The sequence below is a fragment of the Naumovozyma dairenensis genome, chromosome 4, assembly GCF_000227115.2.
Source record: "Naumovozyma dairenensis CBS 421 chromosome 4, complete genome".
NCBI classification, from domain to species: domain Eukaryota; kingdom Fungi; phylum Ascomycota; class Saccharomycetes; order Saccharomycetales; family Saccharomycetaceae; genus Naumovozyma; species Naumovozyma dairenensis.
In genome coordinates, this window is record NC_016482.1 from 564,589 (window position 1) to 589,241 (window position 24,653).

Here is a 24,653-nt window from a genome sequence, read left to right on the forward strand (position 1 = left end):
AGGATTGTAGATATCTAAAAGTTATATATTTACAGGTAATTTAGAGTAATAACGAAGGAATAATATTATTATTAACATTGTTCGAATAGACATTCAGTTTTTATCCATCTTTTTGATAGCTTCTTGAATCTTAACGAAGGTGTCCTTTGGGCCCGGAATGGAACCCTTAACCCAAATAACATTATTTGCATCGTCCACTTTCAATATTTGAGCATTTTGAACCGTAACTTGTTTCCCTCCCATTCTACCGGGCATTTTCTTTCCTGGCAAAATACGACCAGGGTCTTGATTTTGACCATAAGAACCACCATGTCTATGCATAACAGAAGTACCATGACTTGCTCTTAAACCTTTGAAATGATACTTCTTCATAACACCAGCGAAACCCTTCCCTTTGCTCACAGATTTCAAATCGACAAATTGTCCCACTTTAAAAAATGATGGTTTCAAATGTGTCCCCAGGGGTAACAATCCACTGGATTCTTTTACTCTAAATTCAGCAATTTTCAATTTCGGATTAATCAATTTTGATGCAAAATGTCCTAACATCTGTCTTGTTTCATTCAAATAATTTTTCGTACCGTACCCGACTTGATTTGCCCAATAACCGTTTGATTCCAATGTTCTATGCATGATAACTTCCACGTTATTGATTTCTAATATGGTTGCGGCTATTCGATCCCCAGTTTCTGGATCGAAAAAGGGAGCCATACCAATTTTTTGACCTATAAGACCACAATCCTTGGGTAACCATTTACGTGAGAAGGCTTGAATCGGTGAATGATTAATTGGTGGAGGAGATGATTTCATTGTTGATCTTATACTTGGTGCGATTAAGGAAGCTTTTGTTGATATAGTTCGTTTACATATTGTGGTTGCAATTATCGTCATCGAGGGTGGTATTAGCATCTTTTCTGCGGAGAGCTGTCGTTAGAGTATTTGAACCTTATAACTGATCTATTTGAGAGATTAGAATGACTTCTTGGTGTCGAGGAAATGATTGTATGCTATAACTTAACTTTAGTCAATCAATGTACCTTTTGTTGCACATACTATTTTTTCTATATACGTACTATTTGGATTTTGAATATTTCGGGTTCCTCGCGTCACAGAAATCTGTCACAAACGAGACGTCACTAAATTACAATAATAGTTAAAAGATTTCTTAGACTATTTATCTGAGTGGCGGAGATGCCTCCATCTTGTATAATATATTGAGAAGTAAAAGCTTATAGATTTTAATGTATAAGGGTATTTAATAACTTAAAGAATAATATCATAACTAGATTCAACAAGGATGACGAGGGAAAGTATGTTTTTTTTTCGGAATGATTCGTTTTTCGTTCATTGATTTATTAATGCTGTTCCTTTGATCGTTCTTGGCAAGATGTTGGTACTGGGTGGAGCTGTATGTATCATTCGAAGTTCATCAGATTCAGATGTAAATGAATAATCATTTAACAAGTCTTCTGTTGGGTCAATTTTCAACTCTTCATTTGGATCACGTTGTTTTGAGTGGGGGTCTTTATTTCTAAACATGATGGGAACTTTTAATTTTGGTAATCGACGTGAAGTGTCGGTCGGTGATGTTTCAAATCCTAAACCATCATTCATTTTATCTATTATTGATTTCAAATTATAAATTGACGCAGAATCCGTTGCAGACGGCGGTGATGGGGTTAAACCTTTGGGAGTTTTCACTTCAGGATGAGCATGAGTAAAGGTACTATTTGATTCAGATTTAGGGGTTTCAATAAGATATTGTTGTTCTGGATATTGGTTGATTATGGGCAGAAACCGACCTTTTGGATTAGAATTGGATGATGCCGAAGATAGGAATGTTGTTTCTAATGGAGTTGAAGCATCTAGCCTTTCTTGCAATGGAAATAGGGTACTAGTATCATTTTCTTTGTTATCATCATTGATAGTATCCTCAGTATTGTCGATGTCAGTTTTAGTAGTATGGTTATTCAAAACAGGTGACGATATAGAAGAAGAGGTTGATAAAAAGGATTTCCTAAAATCTTCCAAATATAATTCATAGATACTTGCAATTCTTATAACGTTTTCCTTTTCTTCTATTTCGTCTTCTATTGATTCCTGACTTCTGTCGTAATCTATCTGTTCGTGATTTACTTCATCTAGGAACTGGATATCTTCCTGTTGGCATTCTACTTTTTCAAGCTCTATTGGTTCAACTAATTGCTCCTCAGCATCTTCACATGTTTCGTTTATTGGACGGCCCCCAGATTCGACAAGTTCGTCTTCAGGTGAATGGTCCTTTAATGAAACTAGGTCTAATATTGGACCATGTAATAAGTTGGAGGAGCTAGCTGCTTCGAATTCTATGGCATTCTCAAAATCGAATTTGTCAACACTAGGAATTTGGTGACCATTAGCGGCTTCTTTGTCTGTTTTAATATTGTTGTTATTATCTATCATAAAATTAGAGGAATTATCGTCAATTTGTCCGAAACTGTCAGTATTTTTATCAATTTGTCCAGTATTCTTTAGAGATTCCAGTGCTCCATCCGCATTAACAAATTCGATGTCTTCCATTATGCTATTCTTCGCGGCTGAGTAAATATGTGTATCATGCTTAGATTCATGTAAATCGGGTGTAATCTTCTCACTATCAATAGTGCCGATATTATTTGTTGAATGCTTGGAAATATTACTTTCATTCCCCTCTAAAAGGTCAAAAGCCACGTTAAATTTGTCAGATCCAGTATGTCCATTAATATTATCCTTATGCTTATTATTAGGTTTAGTTTCTGGAGAAATAGTAGTATATAGCACGTCTTTGTTGGATATCATATTGTTATTGGTACTATCATCTTTTGAAACAGTAGTAATTGTTTCAACTTTCGAAATTTTATTGGAGATGTTCTTTTCTACGAAGTCAAAATCATCAGTTATAGTGCTATCATTATTAAAATTTAAAGAATTGTCGGTCTCGATAACTTCCTTGGTTGATGCGATTGTACCATTGGAAGATGGATTATATTTAAAATTGGAAGGGATTAATGAAGAGGAAGAAGTCGGTGAAGAAGAGGTTGGAGATTGAACTATATCGAATTGAGATATATTCATTAAATGAGGAGTTGAATCTGGTATCTTGAGATCGATATCATCATTATTAATTACTGTTTGCTTTTCAATCGATAATGCGGTAGTTGTCGGTACTTTATTATGGTTATTTTTCCTTTTTTGATGTTTTTTATATATGATTATTGTTGATATCAGTGAGAAGAACAAAACTGCTACCCCTACTGGAATACCAATTGTTAATCCCATTGTTGTACTCTCACTTGTGGTTCTTTTTGCAAGGAACATTCTCGTTCGTGATGGTTTCATCGATGTAGGATCAGTTAATATGAGCATCTTTTTACGTATGATGGTTTTAATGGTTTCAGTTGATCTATGGAGTATATAACGATTGGTATCCTTATGGACTTGCAATTTTGCTAGTTAGCCTAGGTATCGTGATCAGTTATTATTAAGCCAAAACCCATACTTGATATTATTATTAATTATACAACACCATTGAATATCTGGTTGTTTGTTTATGAAAAATTCTTTTATTTACATTAATGGTATGCATTTCGCGTTTCCTTGTTGTTGTCGCGAAAGACACTAAGAAGATCCCGTAGGAACTCGCGGCAGCCGATGGAAGTTTAATAAAGATTTATTGTTAACGTTACACTTTCCCGAACTTTAACTTTAACTTTAACGTATGTGTAATTGACAGAACAACGTCATTAGGCTCTCTTCTTGTTGAAGGAAAGATCTGCAAAGAGATCATGAAATTAAATTGGAAATGTACCTGGGAAAACGGATACTCCACCTCATTTTGCCAATTCGTTTCTACTAACCTTCTATTGATTGAACTAGTTGTCATACACGTAGAACTATGATTACGATAGGTGAGACTTATTTTTATTTAACAAGTTTCACATCCAAACTATGATATAAAGAAAGAAAACTGGAAAAGGTACAAAATGGGTGGTTGTTTGTACGTACTGATCTTTTGAAATTCATTCAATGGCACGACTGGTTTTTGTGAAGTATCTCACATTGACCTATCAAAAATATTCAAGATCACAGTCAAAATCGGAATATTAACTTACTACCTATTCCTAATGATGATGTTAAAGTGCCCTGACATGTGTGTGAAAAAAGGAATACTTTGTGATTTCAACGGAAAACAGAAGGAACGTCGGCAGATAGAAAGGTGGAAATGACTACACATTCGGATTTTTGATTACCATTGAGTACAAGAGATACTCTTCCATTATCTCCTTTCATGCTGCCGCACTGTATCAATATAGTAGACAATTCTCCTTCATATCAATCATAAATATTCCCTCCATGGCCTCATGGGAAAGATTTTATTCATCGAACAAATCATAATAGAAACAGGGAAATTTATGAGAAACAAAAAAGAAAAAAAAAGGATAACTCCAATAATAATTGAAGTTGAAAAGTTCCAAAAATTGAGAATGGGACATTCATAAAAGGTGAAGGGACAAACGGAGACAATACCCGGATGGCTCTGGTAAAAGGCAAGAACCATGTTCGTTATAAGTTATTTATAAAAATTTATGTAAAGATCTATAAATTTCTTGATGTTGATCTCTTAATCCCTTCATGTCACCATTGGTTATTTTAAAGGGAAGTTAACAGGGAAATATAAAGTAAAAGAAACAAACAAAGGAGGAAAGCAAAAACATATTTATAAACTTGCCACCCTTTTATAGTTTTTCTGGTTCCCAATTTTTCTTACTACCTCTCCTTTTCTCCCCTTTTGGGATATGTTTCAGAGGGTAACCCACTTTCCCTTTAAATGTAGCGCTGATTAAAGAAGGGCCTTACAATTTATTGAGACTTTCCATATCTACGTATGTATAGAGAATCACCGCAACCATGAACGTATGAACTATAAGTTAGTTAGCCCGTTACTGTTTGAAACCAAATATAGCTAGATGGTTGATAAGTAGATCATGTCCAAAAATGTGGAAATAATAGACAATGTATTAAAACATCTAAAAACAACAGGTAAAATAGTAGGAACAACTCCAGCGTTGAAATATGTAATAGACCCCGGTAATAGGTCTCGTATACTGAAGTTCCAAAGTTATAATCCATCACTAACACATGATGATTTTGTCTCACTGATACCATCAAATATCTTTTCTGAGAATATTAATGGCCTTGATGATAAAAGTAAAGGTAAAAAAAATGATGATCAATTTCTATTAATAAAGAAAAGAGACCCTAAATACTTCCAATTTAAAGACCAGTATAACTTGATTTTCCGTAGTTATAATAGTTTAAGGGAATATAGAAGAGAGACCCAAATGTCTAAACTAAATAAAATTCGTGTTAATTTCAAATTACCAAATTCAAATTTTGAGTCAGTATCAATATTAGAAAACTATCAAAACTACATCAAGAATTTATCCAATGCCTACGATTCAATGGAATCATACCGTGAAAATTTATCAACTTTCGAGAAATTCCCATTAGACACACCTGAAGAATCAACTATTAGTACGGAAATATCAAAACTAAGATTGTTACAAGATAAAATTAAAGCAATTGAGTCAAAATCATTACTAGTTTGGCATTTACCGACTAATTTAACTCCTACACAAATAAGGAAATCTTTTTGGCTTTATGCTATTAAACATTGTTTCCCGTTATATTGGAATAATTCAAATTCATTGTATTATTTTGCGTTTGATAATGTGGATGATGCAAAGGATTTTAGAAGAAATTTCCACGGTATCTCATTTAATACGTGGTCGTCATCTTCATCTTCCTCAGAACAAGGAGAAGACGAGAGTGACTTTAAAATGTTAATTGAACAGTTTGCATGATACTGTAACTGAATAATGCATGTAAATATTTCCCCATATACACCATATCTATATAATAAAGGTGATAGTCATAGCACTAAGATGTAATCAATATATTCTATACCCTCTCCATTGAACTGTAAACCTACCGTTAATACCAATCTACATATAATAAATTCGAAATGACATGAGCAATTGGTAGGCATAATGAATGTGTGCATGCCAAATCAAATAAATATTCTCTTCTTTTGTAGACTTATCTATTTCATAATCTCTAACGTTGTTTTTTTTAGACAAATTTCACACAGAACAAGTTTATCCTTTACTCACTTTATACGTACAGTGTGGTAAAACAAAAGTAGGAATTATCAGATTAAGGGCAAGAAAATCATCCATGTCACCAAAGTTGTTTTGTTTAGCAGATGTTTGTATGGTACCCATTGGTACCTCTACAGCAAGTGTATCAGATTTTGTTGCGTCAGTTGAAATCAAGATTCGTGAAAGTGAATTGAAAAGTACATTACATAGTGCAGGTACTACCATTGAAGGACCTTGGGATGATATTATGAACTTGATTGGTATTTCATGAATATGCTCATGAGAATGGATATGTTAGAGTTCATAGTGATATTAGAATTGGAACTAGGACCGATAAACATCAAACTGCTCAAGATAAAATTGACACAGTTTTGAACAAAATGAATGTTTCCAAGTAGTTTCGCATACGCAGTTTCCATTCATACGTACATACATATGTATAATTATTATAATCTTCGTAGTTTAGTATACTATCTGTTAAAAGTACTTGTTAAATGTTTTTCCATTATATTAGTTGTCTACGCAATGATGAGATATATTCAGTTTACTGGAATGCAATATTGTTTAATATTATCTCAAGTTACAGTTCTCTCCAGGATTCTCTGACAATTTCCCAATCTCGAGGTTGATTTTCTTTTCGTATTTTATTCATTAATATTATTATTATGATTCTCTGTCCTTAAACTTTCATTGACTGAGTAGTGATTATCTTTATTGGATACAGTAGCAGCTGTTGTGGATACATCCTTCTCTAAAATTACATACTTTTCCCATATGCCACAATCTTTCCAAACTAGAACTAAGCTATCCTCTTCGTCGTTATCATTATCATTATCATCATCAGCATCATCAGATATTCTGTAATCTTTACTGCTTTTGCCATCTCGAACACTGTTTCGACTAGTTTGAGTTGAGTTATTACACCAACCAATTTTACATCTATCTTTTTCAAATTCTAAATCAATTAAATTATTCTTTCCACTTGTATTATTCGTGTGATGATCACTAATACTATTATTTCTTGGTTTTGATAATAATAATTTTGGATTTTGTAAATGAATACTACACATCGACCAAACCGAATCAAAGTATTTTAAATTTAAATTTTTATTCCAATTCCCCCAATTACTTTTTTCTAATCTATGAATCTTATTGAATTGATTATTATGATCATATACTTGGAAGATATGTAATGTTTGTTTATCAGATATTATAGCTAATTTATTCCCCTTTGGTGAGAACTCCATATCATAAATCTCCACTGAATCTATACCTCTTCTAAATTCTTTGATTAAACTACCATTATGCGTACTAAAGATTCTTATTATCGTACCCTTTTCAGAACAACTTGCTATCATAGTCCCTTGATGGTTTAACTTGATCAATCTAATATCTGATTTATGAGCTTTAATGATTAAAGTGGGAAAATCTTCATCAACATCAGAATCATCAGAACGTGCACTATCATTAGAAGGTGATGAAATTCTTGCAATTTGAATTTGTCCCCTTGTCCTTGGAGGAACAAATGCCAATGCATTTTGTACGATTGAAGCATTGATATTTGAAACTTTAAAATCAATATTTGAACCCAATTTAATTTCAAAATTCTTATTAAGAAACAATTTTTTCGGATTCTGTTTAAAATTATAAATCTCAAAATGTTTATCAAATTGAACGATAATAAATGATCTCGATAAATATACTTCTTTGATGATCGACATGAACTTCAATACCATACTTTCCTTCCTCAAGAGATCATCCCATATGATCAATTTATTCATTGGATATTTAGGATTCGTGCCGCCTCCCAGTAATGCAATATAATTTGTTCTGTATAACATTCGAGTATAACCAATTCCAGTTCCATTAACCTTTGATGGGAAAGTCTTTGTATTTGTATTTATCGTAAATTTTTTCGTTAGTTTGACTTGTAACGGATTAGTATTGTAGATTCGGAACCCATCTTCCAAGGCACAACTAAAACAGGAATCATCTTGATTGAAATTCACATGTAAAAATTGAGGTTTATTAGACGTGTGGCCCTTGGTATCATCTAAAGGATGTTTAATATTCATTTCTCTTGGCTTTTGCTTTGCCTGTTTTACTTCTCTTGTGAGTGGTGAAGTATTCTAGCTTACAAGCTGTTATAAATAGACTAGATCCTTTTATTGTATGAGGTGATCCCCACAACGTTTTACGCGCAGTGTATTGTGGGGAGATAGAAAAGGGCTGACATAGACACTGGTTAATAAAATATCAGACAAGCTTGTTCTTTACAAATGTATAAGAAGTATTCAATTTTCTGGATCAATATATATTTAATATTAACAAGTAGTAATTTTTCAGATATATATTGTAAACGATCTCCACTTTTGTAGAGAGCTCCAGTATGTATTTCATGAAGTAGAGCCAGATCTATAGAAAAACAAATCATTTCTTGAAAATGATTATATTTTTGTTTTATCTGTCAATATCAGATATTGTAAGGGGGGCACTTATTTCTTATAGACCCTTTAATATTATCAATTAAATATGGCTGAGTCTAGCAGAGTCTACCTAACATAGCCTAGGTTGGATCTAGAATAACAAAATGAAATCAAGATAAATTTATTCAATAATAAAAATATCCTGTTATTATGCACAGCTAAAAATAAATAAAAAATAGAAGATATACGCTTGAAAAACAATAGTAACAGTTTATAGAAAAACTAGTCACCTTGTTTTTTTCTTTCTCTAGATGCAAAGATCAAGGCCAAAATACTGGACAAAATATGAAGAACTAATGAAACTTGAACTCAGGTCGGCGTATGTGTTCTTCGCAAATATACGGAGTTCATAATGCAAACTTACCCTTAGGAAGTATCAGACATTCAGGCTAATGTTGGATTACAAAGTGGGTTTATCAGTCGTTGTTTTAGCGTCCTTCACAGGTACTCTTCCTCAGAAAAGTATTTGTCATGATATGATATCTGGAGTTGAGAAGGAAGTCATTATGCATTAAATTTGTCATGTTCCAACCCCGAAAAATATGTCGCACACCGTCTCATCTTGCTTGTGTGTCATCTTGCTATTCATTATTCTTCAGAGAAAATAAAAAACGTTTAAAGGAAAGGCGTATTATATTAACCATTGCTATAGCCTTATTTTATGTGGCTCTATTGATGATATTTGATCAGACGAAATCTGTTGCTTTATATGGAGTCGAATGAATAATATATCAAAAAATCCGAATTGAACATGAGGCATCATTTTTCATTATTCGGCGGTTCTAACCTCAATGTGAGTTTACCATTTTTTTCATACATGCAATAAAAGGGGTTCATAAAAGATACTCATACGCATGGAAAGACGTATAGTCAAAATGTTGTTGATATTTTAAAAAATTCTGTAACTTATGAGATTCTTTTACATATTTTATTTATTACTAAATTTAAATATTATTTAGAAAACGGGGATGCAAAAAAAGTAGACCATAACAAAGTTTGAAGCTATAATCGCATGCAATGGAACGATAATCAACGATCACTTTATTTATTTATTCAACAATCTTTCGATATCTTGTTCAATAGAAGAAGGTTTTGTAAGAGAAGCATATCTTTGGACAACTTCCCCCTTTCTATCGATTAAGAATTTTTCAAAATTCCATTTGATCCCTTTAAATCCCAACAATCCTGATTTTTTAGATTTCAAAAACTCATAAACTGGATCCATATCATTCCCATTAACGTTAATTTTTTTCAAAATGGGGAAAGTAACACCATAATTCAATTGACAGAATTGTCCAATTTGCTCATCTGTACCTGGTTCTTGATGACCGAATTGATTACATGGGAAACCCAAGATAACTAAACCTTTATCTTGATATTTCTTATATAGAGATTCTAATTCTTTGTACTGAGGAGTGAACCCACATTTGGAAGCGACATTCACGATCAAGACTACTTTGCCTTCTAGTTGTGTAAAGGGATAATCCTCACCCTTTTTATCCTTTGGAGTTAGTTTGTAAAATTCAGACATGGCTGCTGTGTGTTTTGTAGTCGGATGGTTATAAGTATATGTTCTTGTAATTTGATACCCTTTCGTTAAAAGTCTATACGAAGGATAGTTACGAATAGAAAAGTTTTTCAATAATGAAGGCGATGAGGTAAATAGTAACAGTCTTGAACTCATTGATGTAGTGTTTCTCTATCAGTTTTTATATAGATATATTAGTAGAGGAAGGCAGTCAGAGATGAGATAGATCTGGCTAGAAGAAAATGAAAATATGCCCTTCTTTGTGCGTATGTGCGTATGTCTTACTGGCAACAAAAGGGCAAATGAGAGAGAAGCTGTCAAATAAGGAAAAACAAAAGGGTTACCCTGATTGTAGTCAAGACTTTTGGGGAAAGAGGCTGAAAATGTTCCGCGGAGTATTACGTAAGGAGGGGTTGGCCATCGCATCCGTTCTGGCCAGAACAATATTTGAAAATGTATCTGTGAAAGGATCCACGGATAGATAGGTACCCGTGAGGGTATATGAGGGGCAGGGCGGCTAATTTTCCCTTTTTGAAATGTAAACAATATTAAACAAGTGGTATACCACAAACAAATAACTATCTATATGTAGAAGAATGTATATTGTTAAGCATTCGATATTACAACCCCTACAAGAAAACCACTGTAAGAGGCAAAAATAACATTGCAATCACCACCATCTCCACATTCACTGGTGGAAACACTAGTACTATTCCCATTCCCATTATTCGCTACTTTGACTCAGAAACCTTACTCATACGTATCAATAAAATGCCGTATAACAAATGTAACACCCAACAAAACCCTTTTGTAAAGGAATCAAAGGAGATTCACTCCTTTCACAAAAAACCATTAACTTTGTCCAAACCCCCTAATTGTACTACCACTCCAGTAGTTACAGATAGATTCATCCCTTTCGCAACTTCAAAGAAGGCTTATAGAACTTATACTCGTAATAAGAATTACAATGACGATACTACAGATCTTTATATGGAACAGTCTCCCTCTCCAGATAGACTTTCATCTCCAGAATTCTTCACAGACTTAAGAACAACTGGTAATTATCAAGCTATCTCTTCATCTTCAATGGACAATAACGATACCATTGATACTTCCCTGGATTCAATATCTAATGAAACAAGAAAGGTCAATAAAAATAAAAAGAGAAGGAAAGTACCAACCGGGAATGAAAAATATCAAACCTTTATCTCCAATTCTTTGGGATTCCCTGGTACCAACAAAGTTTTCAATTTTATCTCACCAACTGCAAACTTAAATATCTTTAAATTAAACAACAACAACAAGAAAGGGCAAAATGACCCTTCGTTAAAACCGTCATTTGAATATTTAGATCCATTATTAATGGTTCCCTCTATGACTCCGAATGAAACAAGATACCTCATAGCTACATCAAATGTTACAATGGCGGACAAGGCCAAACCATTTCAAAGAGCTTCCAGAACAGTTCAGTGTCATAGCCCATATAAGGTTTTAGATGCTCCATCTTTGAGAAATGATTTTTATTCAAATCTAATCTCTTGGTCCAATAGAACAAACAACGTTTTAGTCGCTTTGGGCTGTTCGGTCTATTTATGGTCTGAATCATTTGGCGCTCTACAAATTTTAAATCAAAAATTCTTAAATGATAGAAATAAAGATTTAGTCACTTGTGTGTCATTTGATAGTACAAATAGTTCGTCAAATATCTATGACTCCACTTATTTTTTAGTTGGTACAAAAAATGGGAGCCTTTTATTATTTGATCAATTCATTTCATTGAATTTTTTACTAGATAATAATTTTAATAAGAAGAAAAGCAATGATGATAATACTGAAGATAAACGGTTATTGAAACCAATTTCTCAATTTGACTCTACAGCTTCGAGTTGTTTTTGTTGTATCCAATGGATTTCAAACTCAAAATTTTTAGTTGGTGATGATTCAGGTTCAATTACTTTTTTCAAAATTAATAATACAAATATTGAATTTTTAAATAAATTCAAAGCACAGAACCAACAAGTTTGTGGTATGTTATATTGTTCTTTTTTTTTGTTCTTTTCTTTATTGGTCTTTTTTACTAACTTTTATAACTTATTTTTACTATTAGGAATATCCATTAATTCAAATAATAGTTTATTAGCGGTCGGTGGGAATGATAATTCCTGTACATTATGGAATATTGAAAATATTTATAAACCTGAATTTAAATTTATTCTACCTCATTTAGCTGCAGTGAAAGCTGTAACATTTTGTCCGTGGTCAAGTTCTTTACTGGCGACAGGTGGTGGTAGTAAAGATAGGAAAATTAAATTTTGGCATACTAAGACTGGTATCTTATTAAATGAATTCAAAACCTGTGGTCAAGTAACATCGTTAATTTGGTCCAAGAGCAAGAAACAAATTGTTGCAACATTTGGTTTCAATGACACAGAAAACCCAACTCTTTTGAAAGTTTATTCTTACCCGAAAATGATTGAAATTTTACAAGTGAAATCTCCAGCTCCATTAAGAGTTCTTACCGCTGTATTATCTCCATCTTCTACTTCAATTTGCATTGCTGCAAATGATGAAACAATTAGGTTTTATAAATTATGGTCAGAAAAGGATGATTTAATCAAACAATTAAATGAAACGGGTGTATATGGTTCAGATATTATTGAGTATTTGGAAGGGATTGTATCTAATGCTAGTACGAGTAATAATAAAGTGATAAGGTAGGGGAGGAGTATTTTTCGTTGTTTTTTTTGCATACTTTCATTATCGATAACATAATATAATGTATATATTCTTTAATTAAGTAGTATAATATCATAAAATATCATAAAATATCACATGATATAATATAAGTAAGTTGTAGAAATTTGGCATTATACTTCCTTACACAATCGCAATCGCCTCTGACACCTCACCGCATAGTTTTCGGATAATAATTTTTCATCTTTAAATATGTATAAACAACTTTTAAATTTAAGGCCAGAGAACACTGTAATGAATGAATAACAAAAAAGACGCCGTACTAAGTCCACACCTTACTTCTATTCAAGATCAAAAATCCATTATCAAGATTAGGTTCATACATTGAAATAAGTAAAAAAAAGAAATGTCTGTCAACAACAATGAACAGCGACATGAACAACAAGAAGACGACGACGAAGTAATCCAAATATTAGCACCAGGAATCCAAAGAAATTTCAAAGAAGAAATAACAAACGCATTTATCCTAAATTTCCTTTCATACCCACTAATTCTTCTATATTTTTTAATTACATTCACATACGTAACATCCAAAACAATTCCCTATGAATTCATTGACGAAAAATTCCATATAAATCAAACATTAACATACTTGAATGGCCATTGGACGCAATGGGACCCCAAGATAACTACCCCTCCAGGGTTATACATACTAGGTTGGTTAAATTACAAGATTGTCCACATAATCCCATTCATAAAGTCATGGTTTTCCGACCTAACAACATTAAGATTGACGAATTTATTCGGTGGTCTGATAGTATTGCCAATTTTCATATTAAGGCCAATTTTCCAATTGAATGCAGTTGGATTTTGGCCTGTCTCTTTGATGTGTTTCCCCTTATTATCGACATTTTATTACCTCTACTATACTGATGTTTGGTCTACAGTTTTTATCTTGTGGTCACTGACTGTTGCTTTGACTTTACCATTTGGTGATAATAAGTGGAGTATTTGGTTCAGTAGTGGGCTGGCTTTGATTAGTTGTCTTTTCAGACAAACTAACATTGTATGGACTGGATTCATTATGATTATTGTTGTGGAAAGGAAGGCAATCATTGATAAGAAATTTGATAATCATACATTTAATAATTTTTTGAAATTATTTATTCATTCTATTGATCAGTTTAACATGTTGGTTCTACCTTATTTTGTTAATTTTGTTTTGTTTGCCCTGTTTTTAATATGGAATAGATCAATTACGTTGGGTGATAAATCAAATCATTCAGCTGGTATTCATTTGGTTCAATTGTTTTATTGTTTTACATTTTTAACTGTGCTGAGTTTACCACTCTGGTATAGTAAAGTTTTCATGAAATTATACTTGATAAGATGGCGATTGAAGTTATTCAGAACGATTTTTGAACTTCTAATGATTATGTTAGTTATAAGATATTTTACCAAAATCCATCCATTCCTTTTAGCTGACAATAGACATTATACATTTTACCTTTTCAAAAAACTCATTGGTAATAAACATAAACTAATTAAATATTTCTTAATGGCACCAATCTATCATTTTTCAACTTTTGTCTATATGGGATTAATCAAAGAAAGTGAATTAAATTTGACTTTAACAACACAACAAATTTTCAAGAATTCATATGAATTACCCATTCAACTAACTCATATTTCAAGATTAGCATTAGTCGTATGTACTATTTTCACCATTGTACCATCACCATTATTTGAACCAAGATATTATATTTTACCATATTTCTTCTGGAGGATATTTGTCAGTCCCGTACCTGAACCAATCTTGGCGACAATACCTATTCCGAAAGAAGATGAAGAACAAAGGTATGTTGTTTCGTCGACGAATAGACAATTATTGGAAATGATCTGGTTTTTGCTGATCGATTTGGTAACGTTAATAATATTTATTAAGTATTCTTTCTCTTGGTCAGATGAGGAGTTCCCGCAAAGAATTATATGGTGATTTGAGGACAGAATAGCAAATAATACTGCATGTACATATGTATAGAATTCAATCTTTTAAAAGGTTATGTTATTTTATGTGTGAATTTGAATTTAACCAATGAAAATTATTCCTATTGTTATATTTGTATAGATAGACTATATAGTTGAGAAAAATAATACACTTCGAGAAATAAAGTTTATATATAGTCCATACCCAGTTTTATTAATAAGAAAAAAATTTTTTTTCTTTTGTATATTGGTACGATTATTTTTTTTTTTATTAGAATTATAAATAAAAAGTGAAAATAATACATGAGTTGGCATTTGATTCATTATAGTGCAACATTTTCGAAACTTTCCGTCAAATCATCCACTGTCTCATCAACTTTTTCTTGGTGTTGTTCTTGTTGTTCTTTTCTATCTTCTTCGTTGTCTTCTTTCGTTTGTTCATCAGCAACGATGTCTTGTTGTTCGTTTGTTGTGCTTGGTTCTTCTCCGATCAATTCTTCATCTTTGGTCAATTCAGCTTCATCATTTTCGAAATCATTATCAAGTTCATCCTCTATTCTAGAAAGATCTTCATGAACCTCATCTTTATGCTCTGGTTTTTGTTCCATTTCTTCTTCTTCTTCTTGTTTCTTTTCAACATGTGGTAATTCAGGTAATTCTTTATCAGGTACTGGTGTCGATAGAACATTCACTCTGTAATCTTCATTTTTCATATCACTAGAACCATCAGTATCAGTTACAGTTCTAGTTGAATATACAGAATTTTCCTTTATTATCGAAGGAGTTTTTAAATTATTATTATAAGTACTATGAATATTTTCATTCATTTGTTGTTGCTGTTGTTGTTGTTGTGATTGGTTCTCACGCTGTTGTTCTTGTTGATACTTCTTTATAGTTCTTTTTTTCAAAACTTCCAAATAATCCTGAGGTACCCCATTAATACTCTTATCTCTGTAGACCAATTCCCCATCTCCGGCAAAGAAATCATCATTATCATCGACTAATAACCAATTTCCAGCTTCCAAATCATTTGCGAAAGATAGTAAGAATTCCCCCCAGTTGGAAGCGACAACATATTTGGTGTCCCATTCTCTACCGAAAATGATAATTTGACCATATTTCCCCATTGGACCTGGTGCCAAATCAACACCTACGTGATTTCCTGCATTATCGGTTAGCAATGGGATCCAATTGGGATGAGCATACACGGTCAAAATATGGTTTGGTGGGAATGATTGTTGTTCTGGAATGAAAGGTAATTTGAATTGATTCTTTGCTTGCTGCTGCTGCTGTTGTTGTTGTTGTTGTTGATGGAAGGAACTTGTGGAGTTATTATTAGAAGGTAAATTTGATCTTGATTGATTATTGCTATGATGTATTTTATTCATATTTTTGGCGACTTTTCTCCAAGTTTGAGACATTGCGACGATTTGATCCAATGTCATTAATGGCATACCGTAAATGATACCGGAGGTCCCTGTCATTGATTCTAAATCTTCTTGACCATCATGGACTCTGAAGGAAGCTTTCACGGACGGAGGGAAAAAAATTTCTAAATCTTCTTCGACGTTGGCAATATCATTTAAAGTACATGGATCACTCAATGTTGCACTCAAATCTGGGTTATGTTGGTCAGTCCATGAATCAATGTGTCTCCATGCTAAGAGGGCATCAGCAACACCGTCTTTAGTATTATGTATGCTTAAATCATCATCATTGTAATAGCCTTCAGGTTTATGAGGGATGATTGTTGGATCGGCCATACCTATATTTAGTTCATCATTAGACAAATCATCATGAGAACTAGTCATATGAGGGTGTCCCGTACCATTATTATTATGAGTAGCGCCCATGGCAGAGGTGTTTCTTTGAGCCATATTGAAGGATGGCGTAGTGTTAGGATCATATTCTGCATAGCGGTCTTCTGTACTGAAGGAGTAAGCCCATTCTTTGATCTTTTTCTTGAAGATATTCATGTTATATTTTGTGTTTATTATATTATTGTTCTAGTAGAATATAAGATTCTAACAAATAGTAGCAAAATTAAATAAAAGGAACACACTACTGAGTTTCTTGATTAATAAGTTGAGCAAGGTTGCGAAACAGGGTGGATAGGTTGTAATTCTGGTATGTATTTTTCTGATCTATTTCTTGATGGGAATTTATCGATCCATTTCCATTCACTACTCATTGTTTAATAAACCGTCTGACCATTTACTGTTATTTTTTTTTTCAGCGCACAAAACATCCATACATGGACGGAGAAAGGGCCGTACAAATTATTTCCTCGAAGAAGGGGAAAAAAGAAAGAAAAAGTGGAGGGAAACGCGTGAGTATTCCGCAAGAGGTTTCCCTCAAGCGGATTTCCGCAAGACGCGAAACATTTTGAATTTAGGGTTAAGTTCGTTCCAAAATAAGGGTTAACTTGTAATGACCTCTGTTAGAACCCTAAACACTACTAAATCCAATTACTTTACCTAAAAGGGTAAATGATAAACAAAAGAACTTCAAAAATGTCACAAAAATTTCTTTGCAAAATTGCCATTCCTCTATTGACAGAGAAGGTATCTCTATATCCTGGGGAGGGAAGTCCCTGAAGGAAAAGTGGAATTCTACGTATATAGGCAAACGATACATCCCTGAAGAGAACTTTTCTATTTTTTTTTGTTTGTGCGTGCTAGCATAGAAGTTGAGAACTTGCTCATCCCCACTTTCCTTCATTGAATATCTTAGAAATACCTATATATATATACTGATCTAGTAACCATTACAATTCAAAAGTATAAAGTTCAAATAAAACAATTAAGGATAGTCCTTTGTTTTTCACAAAGACACACATTGTTGTTATCCTAACTCTTTCCAAATCACATTTAACAGAAATCAGTTCCTGTCCTATTCTTAGTCATCCAATTCACATATAATTTTAGCATCTTTTTACGGTGTACTGCAGAACCCCCTCGAACTTATCCAACACTATTTGAAAACATACAATCCAAAAAGAAACAGGGAAAAAGGTTTTTTCTAATAATTCACAAAATAAAAGAAGATAAGAACATGACCACGTCTGTAAACTTCAATTCAAATATAAAACAAACACCTTCACTAGCCTCAAATAATACAAATGCAGCAAATGTTAATTCTTCCGAGTTCGCTCCAATCATCAAGAGCACACTTGAGAAACCACATGGTCATCAACCTCAATATTACAAGCATGAGAACAAACCTTTAATATCCAGTTCAAAATCTAACATACTGTTACACACTTTTCCAAAAGACAAATTTCATACTTTCAAAAAATTCTCTAATAATAATAACTTTGATGAAACTAATAAGGAAAACCATTATACCCATTTACCAATAGGCACAAATACAAGCATAAATTCATTACATAAATCAATATTCAAGAAACATACATTCAATACATATAACAGCAAGATATCAAATGCACAATTGAAAAAATTAAATTCAATCAAGATGAATAATAAGTTTTTTTCACCTACTGATAAATTATTATCACCATGTTCACAAAAACTAAATGATCATAAATCAAAATTGTTTGTTAATAAATCAAATCCAACTAAATTAAATTTCGCTTTAAATAAAAGAAATATGAAAAAGACTAATACTATTAATAATAGCGATAATGCTACTACTAATAATAATGATGATATCTTAATGACTGGTTCAGATGAAGATGAAGACTATTGATGTACATACTTATATATATATATATATACATACAATATCTTATAAGTAAAAAAGTTATTCAACGTTGGGTCATATCTTTAAAAGAAGGAATATATCTTTAATATCTTATCTGAGTCAAAAAGTAAGTAAAATGAAGACAGGAATGGAAAGGAATAGCTACATAAGGAAAAAGAGTAATATATACAGAATAAACTAACCACATAAACGAGTAGAAGATAATAATAATTGGCAGAGTCTTCCCTTTCTTGCTTCAGATCGATTATTTATCTTTTTTGGCGTCGAACCTTGCATCAACCAATGTATTCAATAATAACGATTCGTTATCAAGAACAACTCTATTTGGAGATTTAGCCAAGATTCTAGCAATTTCTCTTGCAGTATCTAATCTTTTCAATTCCACATAATCCTTAGATTTCTTAATTGCGTCACCAATCAATTCTGCAGATTTAGCTTCACCTTGAGCTCTAACAACCATCCCTTGCTTTTCTTGTCTTGCCTTATCAACTACAAACGCAGCTCTTTGAGCGTCTTGTTGAGCAATCTGCTTAGCCTCTACAGCATTAGTAAATTCAGGTGAAAATGTCATAAATGTAATGGAAACATCATCTAATAGGATGTTAAACCTATTGGCTCTACCCATCAAATTCTCTCTAATCAATTTAGAAACTTTTTCTCTTTGAGTAATTAATTGTGAAGCATTAAACTGTGCCACTACAGCTTTCAAGACTTCATTAACAATAGATGGTAGCACCCTTTCATCATAATCTTGTCCCAATGTTCTATATATGGTAGGCAATTGTCCAACATTAGGTCTAGAAAGAACTCTACAAGTAATATTAACCATTTGTAAATCCTTAGTACCAGTCAATGATGCCACATTACGTGGTTTTGCTCTCACATCATAGATGATTGGTGTTTCAATCCATGGTATGGCAAAATGAGTTCCTTCAGGATAAATCCGTGGTGAAACACCACTTATACGTGAATAAACAATGGCTCTATGACCACCATCCACATTGAACAGTGCTGAGTTTAATAACATTGCACTACCACCAAGTAAGATCAATCCACCTAATCCAGCTAATGCCCCACGGGGTCCACCTGGACCGCCTCTTGGACCGCTAGAACCGTATGGGCCTCTGTTAGTTTTGGATAATTGTTGTTGTATGACTCGAGCATACTTTTGGAAATCACTAGGTCCTTTATTCATCTTCCTGATTGATTGCTTGCTTGCTTAGTTTGTTCTGTTTTTGAAAGCTCTTCTCGTTGTTCCTCTTCCTTTTTAGTATTATCAAATGTTCCTTATTATAACTGTCGCAATTAGACGAACATAACTTACACCGCTTTCCTCTCTTATATAAAACTTATATAAGGGGATCTTTAACGAGGAATACACATTTCAAAACTACAACAAAAGAAATAGAATAGAGATCACGAAATCAATCAATTACAAATTATGGCTGGTCAAGAAACAGGATACCCATTACACCAAGCTTGCATGAACAATGAGCTTTCCAAAGTTCAAGAAATAGTAGAGCACATGACAAACCCATCCGTCGAAATAGTAGCTAAAGATTCTGACAACAGAACTGCTTTACATTGGGCAATCTCATTCCAAAATGAAGAAATAGTCACATACTTACTTTCCCACATGAAGGATGCTGATGTGGATACTTTGAAAGATGATTCGCTATGGACTCCAATTCATATTGCATCATCTGTTGGTAATTCAAACATTCTAAAACAATTAATCGAGGGGAGGAATGTGGATTTGAATTTGCAAACTGTGCAAGGAACTACTCCTATACATTTAGCTGTCTCTAAGAAACATTTACAAATCTGTAAGTTCTTGCTAGAGAATGGTGCGAGTGTCAGAATAAAGGATAAACAAGGTCAATTACCGTTACATAGAGCTGCGTCAATTGGATCCATGGGATTAGTGGAAATGTTATGTAAAGAAGGGAGGAGTCCCGTTAACGTTAAGGATAAACAAGGTTGGACTCCCTTATTTCATGCTTTGGCTGAGGGACACGGAGACGTGGCTGTTTTGTTAGTTAATACTTTTAATGCCGACTATGATTTGGAAGATAATAATGGTATTAAAGCCGTTGATGTATCTTTAAATGAAAATGTCAAGCATTTCTTCATAAAGCATGTTCATGAATAAGAAGTATACATTTGTATATGTGCCATTCTATGTACTATTTACTCTCACAAGAAAAAAAATAATAATATCTTTGCCTATGTATGTAATATTGTCTATAAAACTTATTTTCCTCCCACCTTGCTTATAAATTCGTAGTTGAATTGAAATGGACTGTTGATTCATTTTCTTGAATCCCATTAATCTCGTCATTCTTAATTGGAATGAATTTATCCCTGCTATTCAATGATGCTATCAGCATCAATCCATTCTTTTTAATTGCCGTTATTATTGATGGACAAAGATTTAAAACGTCAAATGGGATAATGACACCTAAAAGATTATTATTTTTAGAGAATTTTACCATATTACGAATCTTAATATCATCCCATTGTAAATATACATCATTATTTTGTACTTGTTCCTTCTTCTCTCGGGCCTCTTGACTAGTAACGATCATTGATTTCAAACAATTTGGTGAATCATTTTCGAAACGTTTTAAAGAATCATTATACCTCAATGATTTCAATTCTAGTAATACGGGGAAATTTGGTTGTTTCCAGTTGAAAACTGAACAAACTTGCCAATTTGAAGATTTGAAGACTAATGATCTTAAATTATCTCCCATGTTACGTAACTCTCTTTCATGATTAAATAGAATTGTTAAGATATTATCAATGAATTTATTAATGTTGATTTGCGGTGAAATTTTCACTGGGATTAGATTCATCTCCTCCTTCGTTGGGAAACAAACTTCAATGATTAATTGAATCCATTGTGGGATTATTGATAATAATGTATCAAATTGAATAACTTTTTTTGTTTCTAATAACTCTTTTAATTGAGTTACACTAGGGATTTTGGATTGAGGTACGTCAGTTATATCATAATTTAATAAGTTTTCCAATTGAAATTTTGTTAGGTCATTAAGGAAGAAACTAACGCTGTTTTGTATTTGTATGAAAAAATTGGGAGAACAGACAATAGTTCCGTCATTTAAACAAAATATTTTCAAATTGAAAAAATCTCCAAGTAAGGAAGATGAGGTTATGATTTGTCCTTGTTTAATATTTGTCGTTGATTTCCAATATGGTTCATATTTAGAAATTTGTAATGGTTTTTCAATGTAAGGTGAGATAATTTGATAATTGAATGTTAATTTCCCAATATTATTTAGTTTTTTATCAAAAAGTGGTAATGATACTGATGACGTACTATCAGCCAAAAGCATAGGATTGAAAGTGGACGTAATAGCTGTAGTTTTGGCAATGATTCTTGAGCCAAACGCAGGGAAAACTTCAAAATCAATGGAAAATTCAGAAAGAGAATCAATTTGGAAGATGGCTTCATTTTTCTCTTCATTATTATTCCCATTTTCATTTTCGTTTTCATCTTCATGTTTGGTGCCCACAGGTAAAATAATGTTTCTTGGTAAAAGGTCAGAAAGATTTGAAGTCATTGTAATTCTCCCCGGTTTAGACAATATTAATTCCTTGTGTTTATATAATTGAATTGAATCGTAATCACTTTGGAAAGAGATTTTGATTAAAGTCTTTTTGTCCAAATAGTTATGACCGTATTTTCTCAATGGAATAACAGGTGGCGGTAAAATGAAATCTTGATCTTCTTGATTAGCGTCGAGTGTAAGATCTTTTTCTTTATGAATATTCATGTCGAAATCGTCATCTAAATCAATCATGGGATCTAAATCATCGAGAGTATTATGAGCAATAACATTATTGTTGTGATGTCGTTGATGTATGTATTCCGTCAGCAGATAAGGCAATAAGATATTTAATATCTCGACGTTACTTTCCCATAATACCAGATGTAAGGGACTTATACCTTCATCATCTTGAATATTTAATCTGGCACCATTATTTAATAATTCCTTCACGGTAACCGGATGAGATTCCTGTATAGCGTAAAATATTGGAGTCCATTTATTATAATCATCCATTCTATTAGGATCTGCTCCATGTGCTAATAATAATTTGATTAATTTTGCATCTGCACCATTTTTGCAAACTATATGTAATGTACCAAGTCCCTTTGCATCAAAATTTGTCGACAAGTTAATTTGATGTGGAATATAATTTAATAATAATTTAATTGCTTCATAATTATTTGAATGACATGCTATGCTAATTGGTGAAAAGAATTGATTAACCAATAGATTTTTCTTACTATTATTGGTACCGTTAGTTATTTTACTATATAATTTTGGGTTTGGATTTGAATTTCCCAAGGTTAATAATAATTCCATAACATCAATATGGTTATTATTGATTGCTAATGTTAATGGAGTTCTTAAATTTGTATCTAATGGATCTATATTATCTAACAATGAGGATTTTAATAATAATTTGACGAATGATACCTTACCCAGCTCTGCTGCATAATGCAGTGGAGTCTTTTCATAAATATCTTTTGCATTTAACAATACCTTTAATCTGTTTATTCTTTCATTAGCAGTTGTTGTTGTTGTTGTTGTTGTTGTTGTCTTTGAAGGTGACAATGATGATAATGCATTTTGTAAAATGAATAGACGACTGTCATAGAGGCAACTAGTTGCTTCATGGAATATATTTTTCTTTGTTAATATTTCGGCATCATCATCTGAGTCGTTATTAGAAGTAATATTATTATTATATGTTAAATTCATGAATGATTTACCCTTATCATAAAATATTGATAAAGTTTCATCATCCATGGGACTACCTATTAATAATTTAAACAATTTTGTTAACCAAAGAGTTAAAAGTCGTGTATTGGAAAAAGATGGTTCAATTTTATTTGGAATAAATGATAAGATTTGATTTGATTTTTTATTATGATCCTTTAGTTTTGAAATGTTGATTAATTCAGTATACCAATCATCTAATTTAGATTCCAATGATTCTGTGTTATTAGTGCTATTATTTGAATTATTGTTATTCTTAAAGATTGGTGGTAGTATTGTATGCATATTAATATCTATATTAGTGGGAGGTACTAATGGAGTTGTAGAAGTATTACTCTTACGATTTGTTTCATTGTTCATTATCTGTGCAATATCATGATCTTTTGTATGATTTATGCTATAATCATTCAATTCTGTTAAGATGGATAAAGTTTCATCATTTAATTCGGTAACTTTATTTCTTGTAAATATTGGTTGAATGGATACTACAGTTTCCAAGTAGAATTCCTTTTCATGAGAATGAGATCTTTTATCCCACTTTTTCAAAGCTTTTGAAAACCCTGTTCTATTTAATTCAATGAATTGTTCGAAATGGTTTAAATCCCTTTGGAATGCAATAAAAGTGTCGAATAAGTTTTTGAAAGCTATCAAATTAATTTGTGAAGCAGATGACAAGGAGGATGAGGATGAAAAAGACGAAGATGATGATAATTCATTTAGTTTCAATTTCAATTTATTGAATTTGGATTGTAATATATTAAATTTTATTGTTAGATTCAGTTCCTTTTCTTTATAAAAATTATTAATTTTTTCCAATTCTCTGTCCATCTTAAAGAAGAAAGTTGATTTATTTTCTTGTAAAGTTTGGTATAGGACACTTTCATCTATAGAATCCAAATCTACATTTAAATTGGTAGAGCTGATGTTGTTACTATCATTTGGTGAAGGAATTATTGTTGTTATAGCTAGCTGTTTAATCAATTTCTTCAAAGCTTTATAGTCTATGAAATAGCCATTATATTCGGGTAGTTCTAATTGTCTAGATTCCAAATATTTCCCAAACTTCATTTCTTTTCGATGATGGTATCAATAAAGGATACTAGGATAAAAGACTGGATATCACCCTTGTTCACAATCGAATTTGAAATGATTAAGCTCGGTAAAACGAATAAAAGCAGTCCGGTTAAGGGCAAAGTTGAGACGATACAACTTAAAGAAATGATATGTATTTATATATAAAATGCTT

General features: G+C 32.3%; 13 protein-coding genes across 13 annotated transcripts; 6 read left to right on the forward strand and 7 right to left on the reverse strand.

Annotated features, from left to right (window-relative positions):
* Positions 1 to 93: 93 nt before the first annotated feature.
* On the reverse strand, positions 94 to 909 carry MRPL9 (mitochondrial 54S ribosomal protein uL3m; the record flags this gene model as incomplete). Its single annotated transcript, XM_003669752.1, has 1 exon — positions 94 to 909. One exon carries the CDS (start codon positions 907 to 909, stop codon positions 94 to 96), a length of 816 nt encoding a protein of 271 aa, XP_003669800.1.
* A 435-nt stretch (positions 910 to 1,344) lies between these two features.
* Positions 1,345 to 3,384, reverse strand: NDAI0D02440 (uncharacterized protein; the record flags this gene model as incomplete). Its single annotated transcript, XM_003669753.1, has 1 exon — positions 1,345 to 3,384. One exon carries the CDS (start codon positions 3,382 to 3,384, stop codon positions 1,345 to 1,347), a length of 2,040 nt encoding a protein of 679 aa, XP_003669801.1.
* Positions 3,385 to 5,003: 1,619 nt separating this feature from the next.
* Positions 5,004 to 5,882, forward strand: PET54 (Pet54p; the record flags this gene model as incomplete). The annotated part of the gene is made up of 1 exon (XM_003669754.1): positions 5,004 to 5,882. One exon carries the CDS (start codon positions 5,004 to 5,006, stop codon positions 5,880 to 5,882), a length of 879 nt encoding a protein of 292 aa, XP_003669802.1.
* A 373-nt stretch (positions 5,883 to 6,255) lies between these two features.
* On the forward strand, positions 6,256 to 6,450 carry NDAI0D02460 (uncharacterized protein; the record flags this gene model as incomplete). The annotated part of the gene is made up of 1 exon (XM_003669755.1): positions 6,256 to 6,450. One exon carries the CDS (start codon positions 6,256 to 6,258, stop codon positions 6,448 to 6,450), a length of 195 nt encoding a protein of 64 aa, XP_003669803.1.
* A 373-nt stretch (positions 6,451 to 6,823) lies between these two features.
* On the reverse strand, positions 6,824 to 8,254 carry HSV2 (phosphatidylinositol-3,5-bisphosphate binding protein HSV2; the record flags this gene model as incomplete). The annotated part of the gene is made up of 1 exon (XM_003669756.1): positions 6,824 to 8,254. The coding sequence occupies one exon, from the start codon at positions 8,252 to 8,254 to the stop codon at positions 6,824 to 6,826; it is 1,431 nt and encodes a 476-aa protein (XP_003669804.1).
* Positions 8,255 to 9,710: 1,456 nt separating this feature from the next.
* Positions 9,711 to 10,196, reverse strand: NDAI0D02480 (glutathione peroxidase; the record flags this gene model as incomplete). Its single annotated transcript, XM_003669757.1, has 1 exon — positions 9,711 to 10,196. The coding sequence occupies one exon, from the start codon at positions 10,194 to 10,196 to the stop codon at positions 9,711 to 9,713; it is 486 nt and encodes a 161-aa protein (XP_003669805.1).
* Positions 10,197 to 10,964: 768 nt separating this feature from the next.
* AMA1 (Ama1p) lies at positions 10,965 to 12,911 on the forward strand (the record flags this gene model as incomplete). Its single annotated transcript, XM_003669758.1, has 1 exon — positions 10,965 to 12,911. The coding sequence occupies one exon, from the start codon at positions 10,965 to 10,967 to the stop codon at positions 12,909 to 12,911; it is 1,947 nt and encodes a 648-aa protein (XP_003669806.1).
* Positions 12,912 to 13,293: 382 nt separating this feature from the next.
* On the forward strand, positions 13,294 to 14,883 carry DIE2 (dolichyl-P-Glc:Glc(2)Man(9)GlcNAc(2)-PP-dolichol alpha-1,2- glucosyltransferase; the record flags this gene model as incomplete). Its single annotated transcript, XM_003669759.1, has 1 exon — positions 13,294 to 14,883. One exon carries the CDS (start codon positions 13,294 to 13,296, stop codon positions 14,881 to 14,883), a length of 1,590 nt encoding a protein of 529 aa, XP_003669807.1.
* Positions 14,884 to 15,196: 313 nt separating this feature from the next.
* SMI1 (Smi1p) lies at positions 15,197 to 16,849 on the reverse strand (the record flags this gene model as incomplete). Its single annotated transcript, XM_003669760.1, has 1 exon — positions 15,197 to 16,849. One exon carries the CDS (start codon positions 16,847 to 16,849, stop codon positions 15,197 to 15,199), a length of 1,653 nt encoding a protein of 550 aa, XP_003669808.1.
* Positions 16,850 to 17,927: 1,078 nt separating this feature from the next.
* Positions 17,928 to 18,581, forward strand: BNS1 (Bns1p; the record flags this gene model as incomplete). Its single annotated transcript, XM_003669761.1, has 1 exon — positions 17,928 to 18,581. The coding sequence occupies one exon, from the start codon at positions 17,928 to 17,930 to the stop codon at positions 18,579 to 18,581; it is 654 nt and encodes a 217-aa protein (XP_003669809.1).
* A 259-nt stretch (positions 18,582 to 18,840) lies between these two features.
* On the reverse strand, positions 18,841 to 19,791 carry PHB2 (prohibitin subunit PHB2; the record flags this gene model as incomplete). Its single annotated transcript, XM_003669762.1, has 1 exon — positions 18,841 to 19,791. The coding sequence occupies one exon, from the start codon at positions 19,789 to 19,791 to the stop codon at positions 18,841 to 18,843; it is 951 nt and encodes a 316-aa protein (XP_003669810.1).
* A 246-nt stretch (positions 19,792 to 20,037) lies between these two features.
* Positions 20,038 to 20,748, forward strand: NAS6 (Nas6p; the record flags this gene model as incomplete). Its single annotated transcript, XM_003669763.1, has 1 exon — positions 20,038 to 20,748. The coding sequence occupies one exon, from the start codon at positions 20,038 to 20,040 to the stop codon at positions 20,746 to 20,748; it is 711 nt and encodes a 236-aa protein (XP_003669811.1).
* Positions 20,749 to 20,869: 121 nt separating this feature from the next.
* On the reverse strand, positions 20,870 to 24,475 carry PHO81 (Pho81p; the record flags this gene model as incomplete). Its single annotated transcript, XM_003669764.1, has 1 exon — positions 20,870 to 24,475. One exon carries the CDS (start codon positions 24,473 to 24,475, stop codon positions 20,870 to 20,872), a length of 3,606 nt encoding a protein of 1,201 aa, XP_003669812.1.
* Positions 24,476 to 24,653: the final 178 nt, after the last annotated feature.